Raw genomic sequence first — 22136 nt, 5'->3', positions numbered from 1 at the left:
AATCCGACTCATTACCTACCTTACTTTTATCTACTAGACAAAGTTATAAAAGACGTTTTTAAGATAATTGAGTAAGCCTCTCATCACCTTCTCATTTCCACAAGAACTCCTTTTAGTTAAGTAAAGTATTCATTTTAAAATGGAGCATTCATGCTATTTATAAATGACAAGGCCAATTTAAAAAATTTGTCACCTCATAAAGGAATGATTCTCATTATTATCCACCTACCCCATAAAGAATTCTCTGACCTACTACTTTTTTTTACAAAGACTTAGTTGTTAGCAAATGGAAGATGGTTTCAAATTGTAATTAGAGTGTTGAAGGCCAAGGATATGAGTTCAAATACTAATATTCCTGCCACATATTCCCTGCATTATCTGGGGTAGGTCACTAAACCATTCAGCCTCTCAATTTCTAGTGATAAAATAGCGAGTTGAACTAATTGACCCAGCTAGATGTAAATCTATCATTATCTGATCGGACACAAAATTAGTCACACATGAATAAGATATGAAATAGAAAATACTTCAAGGAATTGATACTTGAAAATGATAAATTCATAATTTGAATAGGTAAGAATAAAATATTAAAATATACATTTTTCAGGGAAAACTGGTTCAAATTTGGGATTTCTTTGCTTACTAGTCTAAGAGGAGAGCATAAAATATCAGTAGCATAAATATATATGTGTGTGTATGTGTATAAGTATATGTGTGTGTGTGTGTGTGTGTTTCCTACACACAAACACATAACTGTGACCTTAACATCTGGACTCTGTTACATAATCTATATATCAAACCCTTAAAGACTAAGAAGGAGTATCATTTAGTTAATAGGAGGTTAACTAGAGGTATCCTGGGATTTTTGTTGTTATTGTTGTTGTTGTTGTTGTTGTTGTTTTTGCCAGGCAGTGAGGGTTAAGTGACTTGCTCAGGGTCATACAGCTAGTAAGTGTCAAGTGTCTGAGGCTGGATTTGAACTTAGGTCCTCCTGCATCCAGGGCCAGTGCTTTATCCACTGAGCCACCCAGCTACCCTGTATCACTGGTTTTTATGGGAGTATTTTTCTAGTCTTCTGCCTTGGAAAAAAAAAATGCTCCATTGAATCTTTTAAGAAATTTTATTGGATTGAGGAAGACACTTTGGGATTAAATTCAGAATTTACAACACAACCATATTTGATAGATGATATTTATGGCTGAAATTTGCAAAATGTTTTATATCCATTACCTCACTTGAGCCTCAGCAAACCTGTGGTAGTAGGTATACCAGTTATTATGATCTCAATTTTACATATGAGAAAACTGAGGCTTATGGAGGGTACCTAATCACATAGATAGTAAGGGCCAGAGTGGGAACTGAACCCAGAATGTCAACATGGCAAGAGCAGGCAAGGAATTAGAAGTGCACAGTTAATGAGGTAAGAGAGATACAACTAATCAAAACTAGCATTTCCTAGGCAAATATAGTCCTCCCTCAACATTTGCAGGGTTTAGAGGCACAGGATCCCCCTACAAATACTTCTAGGCCCCACTCCAAAGTTTTATTTTTTATAATTCCCATCATATTTACTTTTTTGGGGGGAGGGGCAATGAGGGTTAAGTTACTTGCCCAGGGTCACACAGCTAGTAAGTGTCAAGTGTCTGAGGCCGAATTTGAACTCAGGTCCTCCTGAATCCAGGGCCGGTGCTTTATCCACTGCGCCACCTAGCTGCCCCCATCATATTTACTTAACACACAAAATTAGTAAAACAATACACTGCACCCACAATTAAAATGTTGCAGTTTCTATGGGAGAGAGATTAGTATCTCACACATTAATCAGAGTCTTCACAGCCTCTGCTACAATTCAATAATTCCTTCACTAATTTCCTTCTCCTACAAAAACCTCAGGATACAATGATCACTGTGGGAGAAAATCATGTGACTGAGTCTGGATGGTAAAGAGACAAGCAGGATGTGTTCCCAAAGAGAATATAGAGCCTGTAGTTCTTAAATTCACTGAAATTTTTAACAAAATTCAACTATTTATAATAAATATACATATGTATGCTATTTATAATAGTAAATGATACAGTAGATTGACCATATACGATATTTATGATTTATTGGGTTTTTTAGTTTTCTTTACATAAATGCCTTGTCTGCCATTTCCCATGGTACGCTGCAAATTTCCAAAAACCCACAAATAACCAAAACCGCGAATGTCAAGGGATGACTATACTGTTTGTCAAATCTCAAAATCTCCCAATCAGCTAAAGGGGTCAGAGGAGTCCTGAGGGAATAGTAAAGAGTAGTTTGGTGTAATGACAAGCTTTTAATTCAAAAGAAGTTCACTATACCTTAATGTGATATTGTCAAAGCTTTTTGGACAACTTTTGAATTTCGTAATTCTGAGGCAGATAACATTTCAACATTTGCCAACCAAAAACTGGATCATGGCATGACCACATCTACATAACTCAATGGCTGTGGATTGAGCCACAAATGCCTTACATCCCAATTAATGTCACTAGGCATCAATCACATAAACATAATGCCAAGCATAATTTTTTTTTCTCGAATCACAATAAAAAGGAGAAAGTCCTCAAAATCTCTAATGGTCATCTTGTGCCTAGTCAATAATGCAATGGATTCTTTGGCTTTCTGGAGATTAGGATGGAAAATGTGATTGGACAACGGTCAAATAACATTATTATACCATCATTTGTTTGCTCTTGGAGAAGGCAAGAGGCTAAATGGATAAAGTATCAGTCCTGGAGTCAGGAAGACTCATCTTTCTGAATTCAAATTGGCCTCATACACTTATTAGTTGTGTTACCTTGAACAAGTCACTAACCCTGTTTGCCTTAGTTTATTCATCTGCAAAATGATCTGGAAAAGGAAATGGCAAACTTTTCTATTATATTTTCCAAGAAAACCCCAAATGGGGTCATGAAGAGTCTAATAACACAATTGAAAATGACTAAAAGGCAACATTTGTTTTTTCTTGTCCAAGAAAGACAAAGAGTGCTATAATTCAGGTTTTGAACATCTAAATTTGGTAGGTAGAAGAAAATATGTTTCTTTGGTTTTTTTACTATATTAAGTCAATAATTTTATTGAATGTAGATATTGTATGTAGAGAGGCAACGTTGCTTAGTAGATAGAGCATTGACTTCAAAGCCAGGAAGGAATGATTTCAAGTGCGACCTAAAACACAGATTGTATGATCCTGGGCAAGTCACTTAACCTATTAGTGTTCTGTGTGATTCTCTATGACTCTAAGATGCAGAAGTACCTACTTGCATTAGTAAAGGGGAATTAACTCATAACGCTTTGCCAATGAAATGTAAATCCCAGTACAATCTCTGTAATGTATAGAGAAGCTTAATATGTTTTCCCACTCATTTGCTTTAAAAATACATCATATAGAGATGTAATTATTTTCAGCAAAATCAACAAGTAGCATCCTGCAGACCTGTATTTCAAATCTTACTTGTTAAAACAAAAATAAGTATCCTACTTGCTGTATCTTTATTTGGTCTCTTAATTAATAATTCTGAGGATAAAATAACTTATTAAAAAGAAAAACAAAAATCACAGAGGTGAGGGAAATGGATTTGGAATAAGAACTAGGTTCAAAACCAGCACTGATATTGATCATCACTGTGATTGTGAATGAGTACCTTTACCTCTCTGGGTTTGAGTGTCCCATATAATGACAGAGCTTGACTAGATGATGTCTGAGGCCCCTTATATCTCTAAGTCCTATTAAGATATTCAATCATACCTTTGTAGGCCTTAGATATATAAGGGTTAAAGGAAGCAAAATGGTACAGTGGGTTAGAACACTGAGCTTGGAATCAGGAAGACATGAGTTAGAATCTTGCTTGAGACACTAAGTAGCTATTTGTCCCTAGGCATGTCATTTAATCTCTCTACCTCAGTTTTCTCATCTGTAAAATGAGGGCAGGTAAAAATTAGCATTTTTTCCCCATGTTTCTTGTGAGGATAAAGTACACTGATATGTGTATAGTACTTTGCAAAACCCAAATAATCACTAGCTCTTATTATTTATTGCTTGCATTTCCCTGTTAAAGCCAATAACAATATACTAATCACAGAATATTAGAATTAACAGGCACTTCAGAGATCAATTCTATACCTGATCAGGAGCCCATTCTACAACATTCTTAATAGTACCTCATTTAGCTTTTTTTTTTTTTTTGTCGTTTTTATATGCAACAAACATTTATTTTATTTTTTCCAGTTACATGTAAGGATAGTTTTCGACATTCATTTTTTAAGGGCTGAAATTTAATATATGGAGCATTAATTGGGTGATTTGCTGAAATATTGGGGTCCCAGAAATATGAGGGACCTTTAGGTTCAAAGCTCCTTCCCCTCTGAACTGCCCTTTTAGATATTTCTCCCAGGGCAATAAGAAAGGAATTTTCAAAATTCATATATTTTCATAAGATTTAGAGTTCCAAATTTTTCTCCCTCCCTTTCCTCCCCCCTCCACAAGAGAGCAACTAGGTTATATATGTACAATCCACAAGTGCTCTTTTTTATCAGTTCTTTCTATGGGATGGATAGTATGCTTTATCATCAGTCCCTTGGGATTGTCTTGGATCATTGTATTGCTGAGAGTAGTTAAGTAATTCACAATTGCTCATTGAACAATACTGCTGTCACTATTCACAATATCCTCCCAGTTTTGCTCACTTCACTATACATCAGTTCATGAGACTTTCCAGGTTTTTGTGGAATCATCCTGTTTGTCATTTCCTATAGCACAATACCATTCCACTACAATCATATACCACAGCTTCTTTTCAGTCATTCTGCAATTGATGGACATTCCCTTGATTCTCAATTCTTAGCCACCACAAAGACTGCTACTTTTGTACAATTTCCCCCCCCTTTTATCATTTTCATGATTACTATTGTTAACTGTTTCCCTTCCATCTTATTCCCTTCCCCATGATATTCATTCTATTATCCATCTTCTTTCATCCTATCCTTCTTCAAAAGGGATTTGCTTCTTTCTGTCTCCTGCCCCAATCTGCCCTTCCTTCTTTTGCCCCTCTCCCTTTAGGCCTTCCCCATCTATTTTCCTGCAGGGTTAGAGAGATTACACCACCTAATTGAGTGTGTATGTTATTCCCTCCTTCAGCCAATTCTGATGAGATTGAGGTGTTTGAGCCAATTCTTTTTTTTTTTAAACAGTTTAATCTTTTTTTTTTTTTCTTAGTGAGGCAATTGGGGTTAAGTGACTTGCCCAGGGTCACACAGCTAGTAAGTGTCAAGTGTCTGAGGCCGGATTTGAACTCAAGTCCTCCTGACTCCAGGGCCGGTTGCTCTATCCACTGCACCACCTAGCTGCCCCCTTTTTTTTTTAAACAGTTTAATCTGTTTAAATGGGCCAATTCTGATGAATGTTAGGCTCATTTACTGTCCAGACTAAATAGATTACTCCACCCAAATGGGTGTGTGTGTGTGTTAATCCCTCCTTGAGGCAACTCTGATGAGTTTAAGGTTTTGAGCCTTCTCTGATGAGTGTAAAATTAATTTACTGCCCTGCTACTCCCCTACCTCTTCCCCCATTCTGTAAGCCCTTTCTTGTTTCTTTCATGTAGGATTTCACCCCATGTTACCTCTGCCCTTCCCCCTCCCCAAGTGCATTCCCCTCACCCCTCAATTTAACCCTAAAGGTGTCATCATGGGGCAGTAAGGTGACACAGTGGACAAAGCATCCACCGTGGACCCAGGGGAATCCCAGCCAAAACCTGGCCTTAGACACAAGACAGTCACCCACTGCATGACCCCAGGTATGTCCCCCAACTCCAATTTTTTATGGTTTTCTAGGGTCTTGTATTTGAAAGTCAAATTTGCCATTCAGTTCAGGTCTTTTCATGATGAATATCTGAAAGTCCTCCCTTTTCATTAAAGTCCCATTTTTTCCCCTGAAAGATTTTAATCAGTTTTGCTGGGTAGGTGATTCTTGGTTGTAATCCCAATTCCTTTGTCCTCTGGAATATCATATTCCATGCCCTCTGACACTTTAACATAGAAGCTACTAGATCTTGTGCTATACTGACTGGGGCTCCACAGTACTTGAATTCTTCCTTTTTGGCAGCTTGCAATATTTTCTCCTTGACCTGTGAGCTCTGGAATTTGGCTATAATATTCCTAGGAGCTTTCCTTTTGGGATCTCTTTCAGGAGGTGATCAATTGATTCCTTCAATTTCTATTTTACCTTCTGCTTCTAGAATATCAGGGAAATTTTCACTGACAATTTCTTGGAAGATGATGTCTAAGCTCTTTCCTTGATCATGGTTTTCAGGTAGACCAATAATTTTCAAATTATCTCTCCTGGACCTACTTTCCAGGTCAGCATTTTTTCCCAGAAGATATTTCACATTTCCCTCTATTTTTTTATTCATTTGGATTTGCTTTATTTTGTCTTGGTTTCTCATAAAGTCACTAGCTTCCATTTGTTCAATCCTAATTCTTATGCAATTATTTTCTTCAGAGAGCTTTTGTACCACCTTTTCCATTTGGCCAATTTGACTTTTCAAGCTGTTGACTTTTTTCTCATGTCTTTCCTGCATCACCCTCATTTCTCTTGGCATTTTTTCCTCTACTTCTCTAACTTTATCTTCAAAGTCCTTTTTGAGGGCCTCTATGTCCAGAGACCAATTCATATTTTTCTTGGAAGCTTTAGATAGGAGCCTTGATGTTGATATCTTCCTCTGAGGGTGCCCATTGGTCTTCCTTGTTACTGAAGAAATTTTCTATGGTCCTCACCTTTCTCTGTCTGCTCATATTGCCTTTCTTTTACTTTACCTTTAGCTCCTTAAAGTGGGGTACTGTTTCCAGGCTGCAGTATCCCAAACTTTGGAAGTCCCAGGTGGTATGATTTAAAGAGGATCAGGTTTTTCACTTGCCTGGCCTGTTCCCCAGTCTGTAGATGACCACAGACCAACTTGCTAATCAACTAGCTTTGTGTGTTGTGGTTGTCATCTCTGATGAGCCTGTGCCCCTCCCCTACCTGGGCCACTGCTACTCCAGCCTACCTCCTGGTTCCCAGCAGTGTTGAAAAACCCACATTCTGCCTCAGCAACAGCAAAGACCCCTGTAATCTACCCCTTGCTAAGGGCTTAGCCCTATAACCAGACTGTGAGTTTAGTTCCAGTCAACACTGATGTTTCAGCTGATTCAGAGACTCTTGGGGTCTCCTTCTCTGGTGAGACCTTCCTGGGACTGGATCTGTGTCAGGGTGACTGTGGGGTTGGGCTCCACTCCTGTCTCAGAACAGCAGCTCCCTCCTTCTGACCTTCCATGCTGTTCTTGGTTAGAAGATGATTTCAGCACATTCTTCTGTGAGTTTTGCTACTCAAGGCATTTTCCTATGGCATTATTTCGATGTTCTTTGGAGCGATCACGTCATGAGTTTGAGAGCGCACTCATTTAGCTTTGACTTATAGGCCCATTACCTCCTGAGACAACCAAATTTTAATTGATAGAAATTTTCACTACAAAACTTGGCTTAGGCACAACCTTGAAATTAAATATATGGAGAACAAATAAACAGTAAAATAGGTTGCCTTGTCCATATGCACATTTTAGGCACAGTCCCAGAGTAAGGATGATCACTAGCAGGAGCAGGTACCCTGAACATAGTTTCAAGCTGAAAACGAATGCTTGAGGTCATGTACAGAACAGAACACAGCCCAGGAAAGCAGTGACCACATCTCACCTTAGGTCATACCACCCTGGAAGAACGTTAGACTTACAGACTCCCCAGAACTATCTCTGAAAACAACAGCAAAAAATATGGAAGCAGAGCCCAAAGTTAACATAAAGTTAAAAGTAAGGAAATAGGCTAGAAAATGAGAAAACAACAACAACAAAGAACCTCACCATAAAAACTTACAATGACAAGGAAGATCAAAATACAAACTCAGAAGACAACAGTTTCAAAATAACTACATGAAAAGCCTCAAAGAAAAATGTAAATTGATCTGAGGTATAAAAAAGAATTTATGAAATAGTTCAAAAAGGATTTTAAAAATCAAGTAAGGGAGACAGGAAATATTGAAAAAAGAAATGAGTGATGCAAGAAATTAATGAAAAACAGTGCCAATAGCTGAAGAAAATAGATATACAAAATACTAAAGAACAATAACCCCTTACAAACAGAATAGCCCAAATGGAAGCTAATGACTCCATGTGACATGAACAAACAATACAATAAAATAAAAAGTGAAAACAATAGAAAAAATGTGAAATGTCTCATTGAAAATCAAGTGACCTGTGGGAAGCACTGGCCCAGGATTCAGGGGGTCCTGAGTTCAAATCCGGCCTCAGACACTTGACACCTACTAGCTGTGTGACCCTGGGCAAGTCACTTAACCCTCATTGCTCCACCCAAAAAAATAAAAAGAAAAAAACATAAACAAGTGACCTGGAAAATAGATACAAGAGAAATAGAATACTATTGTGCTATAAGAAATGATAAGCATGATGCTTTCAGAAAATACCTTGAATGATTTACATGAACTGATGCAAAGTGAAGTGAGCAGAACCAGGAGAACATTGTAAATGGTAACAACAATTCTGTTGGGATCTATTACAATTAAAAATGATCTATTACAATTCCAAAGGACTTATGATGAAAATGTAATCTTCCTCCAAAGAACTGATAGTCTGAATGTAGATCAAATACATTTTTCTTTTACTGTATTTATTTGTCTTGGCTTTTTTTTTGGTCTGTTATCTTTTACAACATGAATAATATAGAAATATGCTTGGCATGACAACACGTGTATAACCTATATAAAATTTATTGCCTTCTCAATGAGAGTTTAAGGAAGGAGGCAAGAAGAGAATCTAGAACTAGTGTTTAAAAAAGTGAATGTAAAAATCTGTTTTACATGTAATTGGAAAAGAAATGAAAAATCCAAAACATAAAATTTCATGATGCATTTAGACCTGAATGAAGGCTTCTTTTCCTGGATTTTTATCTAGATTAATTCAACTGTCAATATTTATTTTTCCCAAATTTCATTATCCCATACTCTATGTATCTTTTAAAACTGGGCTCATCAGCAAGAATGGTTTGGGGTTTTTTGTTTGTTTTTGTTTTTGTCTGTCTTTTTAATTGAGATAGCCAGTGTGTATATTTGATGCTTGGCTTCATTGGTTGTCTCCTTTGAGTGACTGAAATATGGTATTCTTCCAAAAGAATCTAGATTCTTTGTTATTCTTTCATTCTGAGCATAAAGTATTTCAACCAGCTGCGATTTCATCAAAATGAGTATGGCTTCTACTGACATAGATGACAGCTTCTACAAGATTTAGTAATTGGCTTGCATAATCATTTATTGTCGTCAGAAATTCTACTCACTATTAACCCAGCCACTAGTGATAATTCTTCCCAGACTGAATTAGGTTGGTCCAGGGATGGGCAACATACAATCAGCCACTGATTTGTATTTGAAGCTTTGAGCTTTCCCAGTTTCATGGGATCTGAGAGAACTTAGGCTATACTTATGGAGCCCCAGGAATCTCAGGGTACCTCCATGTCAAGGGATAAATGCAATGGAACAGATCTTTATTGGATAGTGTTACCATGCAGGGTAGAAGAGAAAGCTAAATGGAAGAGTGAAAAGAATGTTAAACTTTCAGTCAGAGAACCTGAGCCTAAGTCCTGCTTTAGATCCTTCCTAGTTGTGTGAGCCTGGACAAATCTCTTAACCTCTCCCTTCCTCAATTTACACACTGGTAAAATGAGGATAACAACAACAACTACATTAGCGATATGCTGTGAGACTCTAAAGAGATAGCATGTATAAGATGTTTTATGAGCTCAAAAAACAGTGTGTGAATGATAGCTTTGATGATGGTGACGATGTGAAAAACAGATCTATAGAGTAAAGGTACATTCGTCTGCCATTCATATCACCTCATTTTAGAAAAAAAGAAAAAGAAAACAGAAGCCCATACACTGTGTCAAAAGTCACTCAGGCGGTGAAAGTACATTTGCAAATAAGACATGTTGAATGAGGTCAGCAATGTGTGATGAGTAAAAAATATGAGGCATAATTTCTGGGTAATTTAAACACTATTTTTAAGGCTAGCAGGTTATTTTATTTTATTTTATTGTTTTAGGCAGGGAAATGAGGGTTAAGTGACTTGCCCAAGGTCACAAAACTAGTAATTGTCAAGTGTCAGAGTCTGGATTTAAACTCAGGTCCTCCTGAATCCAGGGCCAGTGCTTTATCCACTGTGCCACCTAGCTGCCCCAGGCTAGCAGATTATTAATAAAAAGACAGTCATTGGACAACTCTCTGTCTCTCTGTCTGTCTCTCTCTGTGACCAAAGACCAAAATGACAGTGGACTCACAGCTTATGTACCTTCCCAATCAGTAGATGGTCCATCAAATAGTAATCAAATATAATTGGTTGACAAAATTGGGAGTGGGATGTATTAAAATGAAGAACTGGGGATCCCTTGGATTTGGAAAGTATGTCTGTATAAGGTCCTCAATTCAAAGAATGAAGACCTTACCCAAGCTGAGCAGAGCACAATAATTTCCACCCAGGTGTGATCTGGTGCAAAAAAGTTATTCCAAATCTTATCAGTAAAGTCCTTTAGGAAAAAAAAAAATAAACCTGAGGAAAACTTAGAAAAAAAGGGGGAAGTATTGAATCTCTCCAAGATAGTGATGATTAATATTAATTTCTCACAAATGAGAATCAGATGGATACAAAGAGGATATCAATTTTCAGTGAATACAGTGGCAAGCATAATGAAAAAGACTCTGCCTTAAGCTTTGTACTTGGACTACTTCATAATTGTTTCAGATTTTTCTTTGTAATTTTAATATTAAATACTCAAATATGATATATAGTTAGAAACTTTTTCTTCATCAAAGAAATCATCTTTCAGATGGAAAGACAGAAGAAAGAATGCATTTTGTATAATTTTAAGATTTGCCTACTAGTTGGCAACTAGGTGGTGCAGTAAACAGTAGGCTTGGAGTCATGAAGAGTCAGAAACAACTGAAATGACTGGACCACAACAATAAGAAGGGAACTTGATCATAATAATGTTGGTGTCTGAAAATGGCAGCTCTACAAGAGATGCCCAATCAGATTAATTTAACAGTAGCAAAATAAAATGTGATATAGAGGTATGATTATCCAAATTATTCAAAGAAATGATGTATTTTTGCTTCTAATTTATCTATACATTTTTACCTACAAATGATTTTTATCTCAATAAAAGATTCAAAACATGTAACACATACCTCCCTTAATTTCTCCATTTTCCTTTTCTTATGAAGAAGTAATTTTAATATTTTAGATAATGGGTGATTATGATCATGGTAATTGCTGTGATTTTAGATAATTTAAGTGTAATCCTAAAGGATTTTGATCTGTTAACAGCTTTTAATGATGCTATAACATCCCAATCACCAAAGGAAAAGATCAACATGAGGATAGATCATAAATTTGAAAGTGAAAGGAAATTTAGAATAAAATAGAAGATTTAGAAGTCCAACCCCATCTCCATCCCCTCCTACTCCTTCATTTTATAGGCGAGGAAATTGATACCGAGAGAGATAATGTACATTGGTCAAGTCACTCAGGTAAAATAAAACTAAGGCAGTATTTGAATCCAAAATCCTCTGCGTCTTCAATAAATACTTTGCATTGATTTCTCCAAAAAGGAATTGGAATTGTTTTAATGATGATATGGTACAAATTAAACCCCACGGGAATGTTATTCTTTAAAAATAATAATCTATAAGAATTATTTGTCATTTTATATTTGTCAGGTTTTCTTATATTTTAATCACTTTAACAGTATCTGATTCAATTTCAATGTAATTTTATATACTGCTTTTATTATATATAATATGTACATATATAAAATACATACAATGTTCAAATTATATATATATATATATATACACACACACACATCAACATCTACATATGTGAGTGTTTTATGCAAAATTCAATCAAATGCAGGAAAAAGGAGCTTTCACTTGTGAATATTACTAAGTATATATCATATAACAATTTCTAAAGTATATCTTCAAATTATGCTGACAATACTTGTTATTTCTTTACTACAGCGTTATCCAGTGACTATATACATCTTCCTTGATCCCTTCATATTGTGAAGCATAGGAAGGTAGAATTTAGTCAACCAGTATTACAGATACTGATCACCTGATTTGAATTATCCTAATTTCTAGATGGATGATGATGAAGATGCATTGGTTATTATATTTCATGTCAGTACCTTCAGACTTTTTTGAAGGTCAAGGGGTCCTAAAGATAAGTTGGTATTAAAACTAATCAAAGCAATTGTTACTAATAATTTTTTAAATGATGCAAACTGTCTAAAGGGTGATATATGTGTCCTCTCAAGGCAACTTAGAAGAAACTTGAAATCTTAAGAAATCAGACATTATGTTTTCTCTGATCAACTATAATCCTTAAAGTAACATTTTTAACGTCATTTCAGACCCACCTTGCCAGACGGAGCTCAGCAACATTCAGAAGCAGCCAGTGGTAAAGAAGCTCCTAGGTGAGCAATAGATCATTCTTTTGAAGGCTTTATTGCTTACATAAATAACCCCAGGGAAACAGCAACATAAAATCAATATTAATCCAACAAAGATAGACCGCACTAAATTTCAGCAACAAAATTTATGAAGTTTTTGAAAGCTATTAAACTTACTTTTATTACCTTACCTATTGAAAGATATTATGCCTATTTTATTACCCTAATATAATGTTCATTTTGAAATTTATTAAGTAAAAAAGAACCTTAATGCTAAAGTTAAAACATCAGCAAAAATTTTAATTCTAAGTCCATTCTTTGATCGCATTTTAAGATCTTATGGTTGGGGGATTCTCTTGATTTTTTTTAAAAGCTAACTTTTTATTTTATTCCTGGGTTAAAATACACTTTAGGTATTTACATCTACTGTTTATTTTTGTAAACTTAAAAAAATGAATAAACTTAGTGACCTCCAGAATATATGCATATTTTAGCATTTTATATATTTTAATCCCTAAATAATTTTCAGTTATTTTTCCATTGTGTAACCAATATGCCCAGTACCTTATTCACAGTACCCTAAATACATCTGGATACTTAATAGAATAATAATCCTGTTGTTTTATTTTAAATATTCAAATGTAATGTTGCATATTTTTAGTCATGCTGACTGGTTCAATTCAATTTAAAAAATTAATCTGTTCCTAGTAGGTACAAGGCATTGTGTTAGATATCAGATATGCTAACATAAGCAATATGGTCCTTGCCCTAAAGGAACTTAACATTCTTTAAAACATGAAGTTTTAAATGAGTTATATTTTCATATATTTCCTGACTAACATGAATCCTATGGACTTTGATGAATAAGCCATCCTTTACTTGAAAAATATTTGTTTCCTCTGCTTGTATAATGGAAAACCTAAAGAATTATAGGGCAAAGAATCATCATGGTAATGAAGTTGATGGTGTCAATAAATAAAACAATTTACATGATGTTAATGTAACCATAAAGTCTTTTGGTATTTCATCACAAAAGAAATGGCTAATGGTCTTAACATAGAATTTCTCATGATTTCTCTCATTTTTGTCCCTTTTCAGGAAAAAAACCCCAACAAAACATGTTTGACCCATATGCTGTAACTGTCTCCCAGTAGATGTTTTCCTCTCAGAATGAGTCACTTTGTTTAATGCATTTGAAATGAGCAAATGTTCATTAGCCCAGCAGAAATGGGAAGAATCTTAAAGGCTATTTAGATTTAACTGAAATATCAAAGGACTATGAAAAGGCTATATATAGATAGATAGATAGATAGATAGGTATATAGATAGATACAGATATATATAGATATAGATATAATATATAATATATATAATATATAATTTTATACATGTATATATCTATATCTATATATATATTGGTTTTACAAATATGTAGTTCCTTGTCCTCTGTAGAATATGTAAAAGATTGAAACTTATTTAGAAGTCTGGATTGCTTCAAGTACTTATGTTTATAAAATTAAACCATCCTTTTTAAAATCTAAGCCAGCAATCTCAATGATTTTAATGTTTCCATTTGAACAAAGCTATCAATATGTCAATTTACAAGTTTTCATGTAAAATTCAATAAATAAATACTTATTAACAATCTACTATGTGCTAGATACATAAAAATAAGGATACAAAAAAGAGACAAAAGACAGTTCTTGCCACCAAGGAGCTTCTAAATAGTAATAAATTTGACATTTTACAAATATTAGGGTTAAGGCCCCCTCTTTTATGAATCTAATATGAATTCTGTTTCAGCTTGGTTCTCCATATGTCAATACATCACTTTGGCCAAATAATTTTGGACACATAACAGTTATTCCTCCTGTGCCCTGTTTAATTGAATTGAGTATAACTGAATTAATCATCAGATAGTCAAAGCAGTTGATCTAGTAATCTCTTAGTATCAGAAATAGTACCTTTAAATATTTGTTAATTTGCATGAGTAATTATATTACTGTAATAGAGTGCCTTTAAAATTACATATTGAACAATATAGTACCTACCACAGCGTGTCTCATATGTAATAGAAACTGAAAAAAAATGCTTACTGATTGATTAAAGAACAGGTTCCACATATCTGAGTTATTTATGAAGTTTCACTACATATTGGGTTATTCTTCATCCTCCATCCCAGCTCTCAATGTGGACCTCTTATTTCACCTCTGTGGGGAATTTCCTACCTAATAACCTCTTCCTGGCATTCAGATTGTCTACCTGACTGGAATTTATAATTTTAAAGAGTTGTCTAAGTCATGGAGAGGTGAAGGGATTTGCTCATTATCATACAATTAATGTTTCAGAGGCAGGTCTTGCATTCACAGCTTCCTGATGCCCAGGATTACCTTCTGCCCTCTAAACAAGGGTGCTACCTAGAGCAGATGCTACTGCTAATTATTTCTAAGCCATTCACCACCATTTACCCAAGTCTCCTTTACATACCAGTGTCTGATTTAAGGGTTTTATTTTCTTCAACCTTTAATAATATAGGAAGGTATAAATAAGCCAAGATGGCAGAAATGTAGGCTGACTCAAAATACAGTTAAGACTATGTGGTCATGGATCCATTATCCCAGAAGAGCATTCTAAGCATAGAACTAATGCCAGTAGCACAATTCAAGGTCCAAGGTTGGGGTGAACACATGAATGTTTGGTATATAAAAATCAAGGAATTGAGGTAGTGAGTGATTCTACTTCATAATTTCCCCTTTTAAGAACTTTAAAATTTGGTTGCTTTAAAGCTGAGGTGATGACATGAGGATTAAACCTTCTAACATAACTTTCTCAATCATCTAAGTTTCTGTTTAATTTTTGAAATTGTGAATTATGTAAATTAAGGAAGCTAATAAACAGAATGAGTCACTTCAATTTTAGATATATAGATAGATATTAGAAAACTCCCAGTGTAGAAATTCCCTCCACTAGCACAGGTTTCAACATATAATAAAATCACTTCTAAAGAAGTTCTAGGACGTTTGTTGAGGAATCTAGGTTAAGAGATATATCCAGGGTGACACTCATAGTGAGTGTCAGAGGTAAGATCTGAACCCAGGTCTTCCTGATTGTAAGCCCTACACTCTATCCACTATGCCATGCTCCCTGTATATAGGCAGCTAAGTGACAGTGTGAGTAGAATGCTAATCCTGGAGTCTGCAAGACCTCAGTTCAAATTCAACCTCCCATATTTACTAGCTATGTATTGCCAAGCAAATCACTTAACCTTTGCCTCAGTTTCATCATCTATAAATGAGGACAGTAATAGCACCAACCTATTTTTTTGAGAATAAAATGAGATAATATTTGTAAAGTGCTCTGCAAATCATAAAGCACTATACAAATGCTATTAAGAATTGTTATTTTTATCCTATGGGCAACATAGCCACAACAAGGATAGCAAAAAAAATGCTGTCTGTCTAGTAAGAGAGGGGCATACAGGTGGTACAGTGGATAGAGAGCACTGGCCCGGAGTCAGGGAGATTCATCTTCCAGAGTTCAAATCTGGTCTTAGACACTTACTAGCTGTGTGACCTTGGGCAAGTCATTTAACCCTGTTTGTGTCAGTTTCTCATTTTTAAAATGAACTAGAGAAGGAAATGGTAAACTGCTTCAGTATATTTGCTGAGAAAACCCCAAATGAGGTTAAAAAGAGCCAGACATGACTGAAAAACCACTCAACAAAAGATTCAGAGAACCTACATTCAGATCCCACCTCTGACACTGACTAGCTATTTGAGGTTGAGCAAGTGTATAACCAACTGACTCTCCATTTTCCCATCAGTAAAACTAGAGATTAGATTAGATGTTCTTTTAGGTCTCTTCCAGCTTTCAATTCTCATATTCTTTAAATATGTTTCACAGGGCAGTATATCCCATTATGTGATCAAGATGGTTACTATAAACCAACTCAGTGCCATGGGAGTTCTGGACAGTGCTGGTGTGTTGACAGATATGGCAATGAGGTAACAGGATCTAGAACGAATGGTGCAACAGCAAACTGTGGTAAGCAGAAATGTGTCGTGTTTATCAATTGTGCATAGGCCAGTGATTGAGAAGACCATTACACATAATGATAAGAAGAGCAGCAAGAATAGTCTACATAGGTAATAAATGAAATGGAATTCCACCAAATGATCCCATCCTAGCTTTCCAGGCTTTTAACACGTGACTCTCTTACTTGCCTCCTATGGTCCTGTTGTACTGGCCTACTCGGTCCCTACTCTTAGAAACTCTGACTGAGCTCATGTGTCACCGCCTACAGGATGGCTTTCCTGATATCCTCAGTAAACAGTGGGAGGCTACCTTCTATAGATCCAGCATTTATCTTATACGTGCCAATATATCTATGTTAATTCCTTCATTAGAATATAAGGTACTTAAGAACAGGAATGATTTTTGCTTTTCCATTGTATGCCCAGTGGGTAGAGTACAATGACTGGTACATGATAAACACATGATTGTTGTTGTTGATGATGATGACAACTACAACAAAAGGCATTATTATAACAAAACAACAACAGCTATTGTAAAGCACTTTGCAAATATTATTTACACATAAATTCTTAATGATCGATTGGAATCAGTTTTGTTAACATTTGAAGAATCCAATTCTATAAACATTTGTCAAGTGTTTGCTATGTGAAAGGCATGATTGTAAGTATACAGGAAACTACAAAATGGCAAATGAAACAGTCTTTGGCTTCAAAAAGCTAATAGTCTATTGGCCATATGTAGTGTTTTCTGATCCTTGAAGTGCTTCATGAAAAGCTTTTAACCATTATTATTAATAAGGGCAATTTAATTTCCACACAAATAAGAATGGTTCAAGACAGAGTATAATAGAGGAAAGGAGACCCATGTGGAGTGCTTTAAGAAAAGTTGAAGGATAGGTCACTTTCAAGATGAAAAGTCGGACTTGCTGGAGGAGGAAGAGAAGGATGAGACAAGAAAAAAGCACTTTCTAGGCTTGGGGCATAGCTTGTGTGAATATATTGGAGGAAGGAGATTACAGGATTAGATTGAATTACTCAATATAGGAAGGAATGTAGAGTTCATCAAAAAGAATAGTATGAAAAAAAGAAAAAAAGGAATAGTATGACATAAGCTTGGAAATGGAGGTTGGTGACATTGGAGAGGACATTAAAAATTTAGCTAAGGGGGGCAGCTAGGTGGCACAGTGGATAGAGCACTGGGCCAGGATTCAGCAGGACCTATGTTCAAATCCAGCCTGGTCACAGATTTAAAGAAGGTACCTCAGAGTTCATGTAATTCAACAGCTCCCTCTACCACCTTATGGATGAAGAAATAGAGGCTCAGCTCAGAGAGATTGATGAATAAATGAAAATGTATTAAGTACTTACTATGTGAGTTGTAAGAGGCTAAACTGAGAGATGATCCATAGTCTTCTGATTCAAAATACTCTTTCTACTTCCTTTCAGTTCTAAATCCTTTGATCTTATAGTAAGTGACAAAGGTTCTGAACTCAAATTCTCTAACTCCAAGGCTAGTGGTCTTTCCACTCTACCACACTGACTGTCCAAAAAAGTATTTGCCCCTCCTGATGAATAAATAGAGGCCAAGAGAGGTAAAGTGAATTGCTGAATGTTACATAGGTAACAACCAACAGTGAGGATTTGAATTTTTGTCCTGTGACTAGCTATAGCTATTTCCACTGCACTATACTTCTTTCTTATATATTGAAGATTCTTGAATATGAAAGTTACAACATACAAGAAAAATGTTTTAAGGAAGTTATTGAACATCAATTTCAGCTTAAAACCTCACAGATGTGAAGCGAGTCTGGCAACCAGCAGATGAAGGCCAAAGTCAAATTCACTGTAATTTCATCATCTTTTCCATGAACCACTGATAGCTTCCTATATTAGTAAATACAGAATAGTACATTATATAGGAAATGTCAATGTCTCCCATTCCACTTAAATCCAAAGGGGCTAGACTTTGCTAATGGGGATGATAAGAAATGTGAAGGAGAAAAAAAAAACCCTCAAAAATAATTGCTGCTGAAATGAACATACACAGCAAGGACAAGTACTTTTATAAGACTGTGTAAGACAAGCAGATTTAAGATTTTAAATTATAGTGATATAGTTTAGAGTTGTTTCCCTAAATGAAACATTTTGGGGGAGGGGGCAGAATAATTTTGCATCTAAGCATAGGTACATTATTGTGTTATGAAACTGCTCCTGAGTTTTCAAAGGCTAGGAAGGTAGAGTACTGCTCCTAGGAATTCCTAGCAGGCTGAAAATGCTTATACAATAGTGACAGATTCTATTTCTGTAATCTAAGGATAAGCAGCTGCCTCTGGTACCTACTATCTGTGTGACCTGGGAAAAGTCACCTCCCAGCACCCCCAGCCGTCTTTCTTAGACTATAATTTCTTGAGACAGTGCTGATCTTCACTGGTAGTGAGAATTCCTTTCCTGGAAGATTTATAATGGAACCACAACTCTGTTTTAAAAAACAAAAACAAAAGAAAAGAAAAAAAGCACAGATGAAGTTCAGTATACAATATTTTCAAAATTCCATGGTCAGCAACCAGAATTTCTTTGCATCATGTCAGTACATGAAAACCTCCTATGAAGGTGTTAATAGATTGGGATCCATGTTAGTGCAAGGAGTCTTCACAAGGATTGAAACACAAATCTTTAATGTTCTGAATTATAAAGATCTTAGTACTTTTATTTATTTTGACTGATACAGCATTTTGTGAAAAATGTTAGTTTTAAATTAGCTTATTTTGTCTGGTTGAAGAGGGTTCTTAAACAAAAGTCTCCTGGTTGACATTCACAGTCAAAAGGCTATAATAGGTTAGCTTCCCACTGAATCATCTTTTTTATCCTTTTAGAAGTATTTTGTTACTGCTGTTCTTGGGAACATTAAGAGATAGGGGTCCAACTGTTCTTATCTTTTGCAAACTACTTAACATAGAGGTTCTTTCAAAGGAACTATTTTTCTTTTTCTTTTTTTTAGATGACTGGTAACAATTGATCATTATCACTCTCTTCATTATTAGTTCAGTAGAAAGAATAACAAATTTATATTAGAAATGGAGCCACATTCTTGTTGCATCACTTATTAGCTTTGTGACCTGAAGCAAACTATTTTCACTGAGACTCAATTTTATCAATTGGGGATAATGATTCTTATGCTACGTGTCTCATAGGGTTGTAGTGAGATTCAAAGGAAATAATGCATCTAAAGAAAATGCTAACTTTGAAAAGTATATATTGTTATTGGAATTCATCAACACATTCACCTTATTTGGTAAGGTAGGAGAAGAAAGAATAATTTTTTTCTTTTCAACATTTATAAATATACTCAGCCTATTCTATATTTATTTATATTTTCTATTCCTTAAACCAATTTTACTTTTATTATTTCACTGAACTTATAGAACTGTTTTTAAGTAGAATGAAGACATACTTTGTAATTACCTAATTCATCTGTCTCTTAAATTAATGCCAAATAAATTATTACAATTACAGAAGTTGCAGCAGGAATGGGTTAGAAAAAGTTGAAATGTCTCTGTTGTATATGGTGCATACCTCATGAGGCTATTGTGAGAATCAAATGAACCAGTAGTTCTGTGAAGCCCAATGAAAACTGTAAACCTTCATACAACTTAAAATGATATCTATTGAATGTCTTGATTTCCATCCTGAAGTAATCAGTTGAGTTAGAGTTAATATCATTCTCCCTATAGATGTCATCATGTGAATTTAGATTTTTTAAAAATTTAACTATAATCCTGTTTGTTAGTTTCCCAATGTTGAACCATCTGTACATCTCTGATATAAATTCATCCCAATCGTGGTGAATTTTTTCCCCAATATTATTTCCTCAGTTGATCATGGTGTTTATTTTTCAGCTATTGACTTAGAGACATCAGGAGATTTCGCCAGTGGTGATTTCCACGAATGGACAGATGATGAAGATGATGAAGATGATATGATGAATGATGAAGATGAAATTGAAGATGATGATGAGGATGAAGGGGATGATGATGACGATGATGACCATGATGGATATATTTGACAATATCCATGGTCAATGAATTCTACCTTTCTAAAGTTCACATGGTGATAACCAATTGAAAATGGCTCTGTTTCCTGAGATCAAAAGGATTCTAAACTACATGTATATTTTGTATAATTATTTCAAATATTGCAGCTGGAGTCATAGACTTTATTTGTTTAAATAAGAATCATTTATAGGCTTTTGAGTTTTTATATGCCTCTGAGCAGAATAAAACACATTGGAAGTCTAGCAAGAAGCAAGATATGATGTGCTAATTAAAAAAAAAAGTATGCAAATTTCCATAAGGACAACCAAACTTTTTTTTAAAACTTCCCAAAAAAGGACATATGTTATGGTTTGGAACTGCATGTGGCCTCTTCAGAGGAGATGTTTTGATATGAGTTAAAGTAACTTTCACAATGGCTAGGCCCAGGGATTTTTCCCCTCTAATTATGCAGGACCTGGTGATCAGCAATTATTCCAAAAATTGCTATGCCAAAGTAGTGTCTCATGAATCTAAAGTAAGTCAGGGATGAGCTGGCAAGGTGGATTCCACAGAGTAAGGCAACAGAGAGACTGCTGTAAAGTCCTCCTCCGTGTTTACTCTTCTCGTTGTGTTTTTTAGTTGTGAAATGATTCTAGTTCTGACAGGATGTTGGACAGAAGCAGTAACATGGGCTCTCATTGTATTCCAGCAAAATTAAAGTTTTGTTGTCCTCTTATTTTTTTCCTCTATGTTAATGCCAGTCTCATGTATACTTATAATTTACCCAAGCAGCATGATCACTTCCCTTTTCCTTGGTTTCTTGAGCTCTCTAACCAGCAATTTAGTGTGAAGAATTGGGCATGGGAAGGCAGAATCAAAGACTCATTAAAAAAAAAAAAAACAGCCTTCACATGGAATGGCATTTGGCCAAAGGCCAACTTTAAAACTCTTAATTTCATCCGTTTTTCTCATCTTCAAGGGAAAATTGCATTTTCAACTTAAAGTTCTGTCACTTTCAGTTAGTAGTACAGAAACTTAGAGAACGTATTATTGTAAGGTGCCTTGCAAACTACAAATAGCATGCATACCAATTTAGGATATTAGGCAATTGCTAAGCACACCCAGTTACCAAATTAATACCAGTATAGGTACTGCTGCTGGAATGAAGAAAATGGATTCGTTTTCTTTTTCTTTCAATCATTATGTAATTACCGTGTGGACTAGATTATGATTCTCGTGTAGCGTAGCATTTAAAAGTTAACTGTAGGGAAAATTTCTTTAATCACTGTATTTATGTTAGCATGTTAATTAATTGTGTAGACATTTTGGAAATCCACCATCTTCATTCATGACTGACCTATGGCTTTGTGCCCATGATCAAATTGGAGCTACCTGTTTAATGTTACACGACTGGTCATTTAATTTCAACAGTGAATCACGGGTTTCCCTAGTTTTCATCTGCAGTCAGTTCAAAGAATAAAATCTGCTTTTTTTGCATTT

At 35.3% G+C, this 22136-nt stretch overlaps 1 protein-coding gene across 3 annotated transcripts in view; it reads left to right on the top strand.

The window, feature by feature from the left end:
• SPOCK3 (SPARC (osteonectin), cwcv and kazal like domains proteoglycan 3) overlaps window positions 1-21870 on the top strand; it is a 577080-nt gene extending 555210 nt beyond the window's left edge. For all 3 annotated transcript variants that reach the window (XM_043972767.1, XM_043972769.1, XM_043972770.1), the window contains 3 exons: window positions 12533-12595; window positions 16475-16615; window positions 20502-21870. In XM_043972767.1, the coding sequence (XP_043828702.1) occupies window positions 12533-12595; window positions 16475-16615; window positions 20502-20668 (371 nt within the window). In that variant the 3' untranslated portion in view covers window positions 20669-21870. The remainder of the gene's footprint in view (window positions 1-12532; window positions 12596-16474; window positions 16616-20501) is intronic.
• The last annotated feature ends 266 nt before the right edge of the window (window positions 21871-22136 follow it).

Source organism: Dromiciops gliroides, chromosome 6 (assembly GCF_019393635.1).
Source record: "Dromiciops gliroides isolate mDroGli1 chromosome 6, mDroGli1.pri, whole genome shotgun sequence".
Lineage (NCBI taxonomy): Eukaryota > Metazoa > Chordata > Mammalia > Microbiotheria > Microbiotheriidae > Dromiciops > Dromiciops gliroides.
Note: the sequence above shows the minus strand (reverse complement) of the source record. Positions and strands in the feature narration are given on the sequence as shown.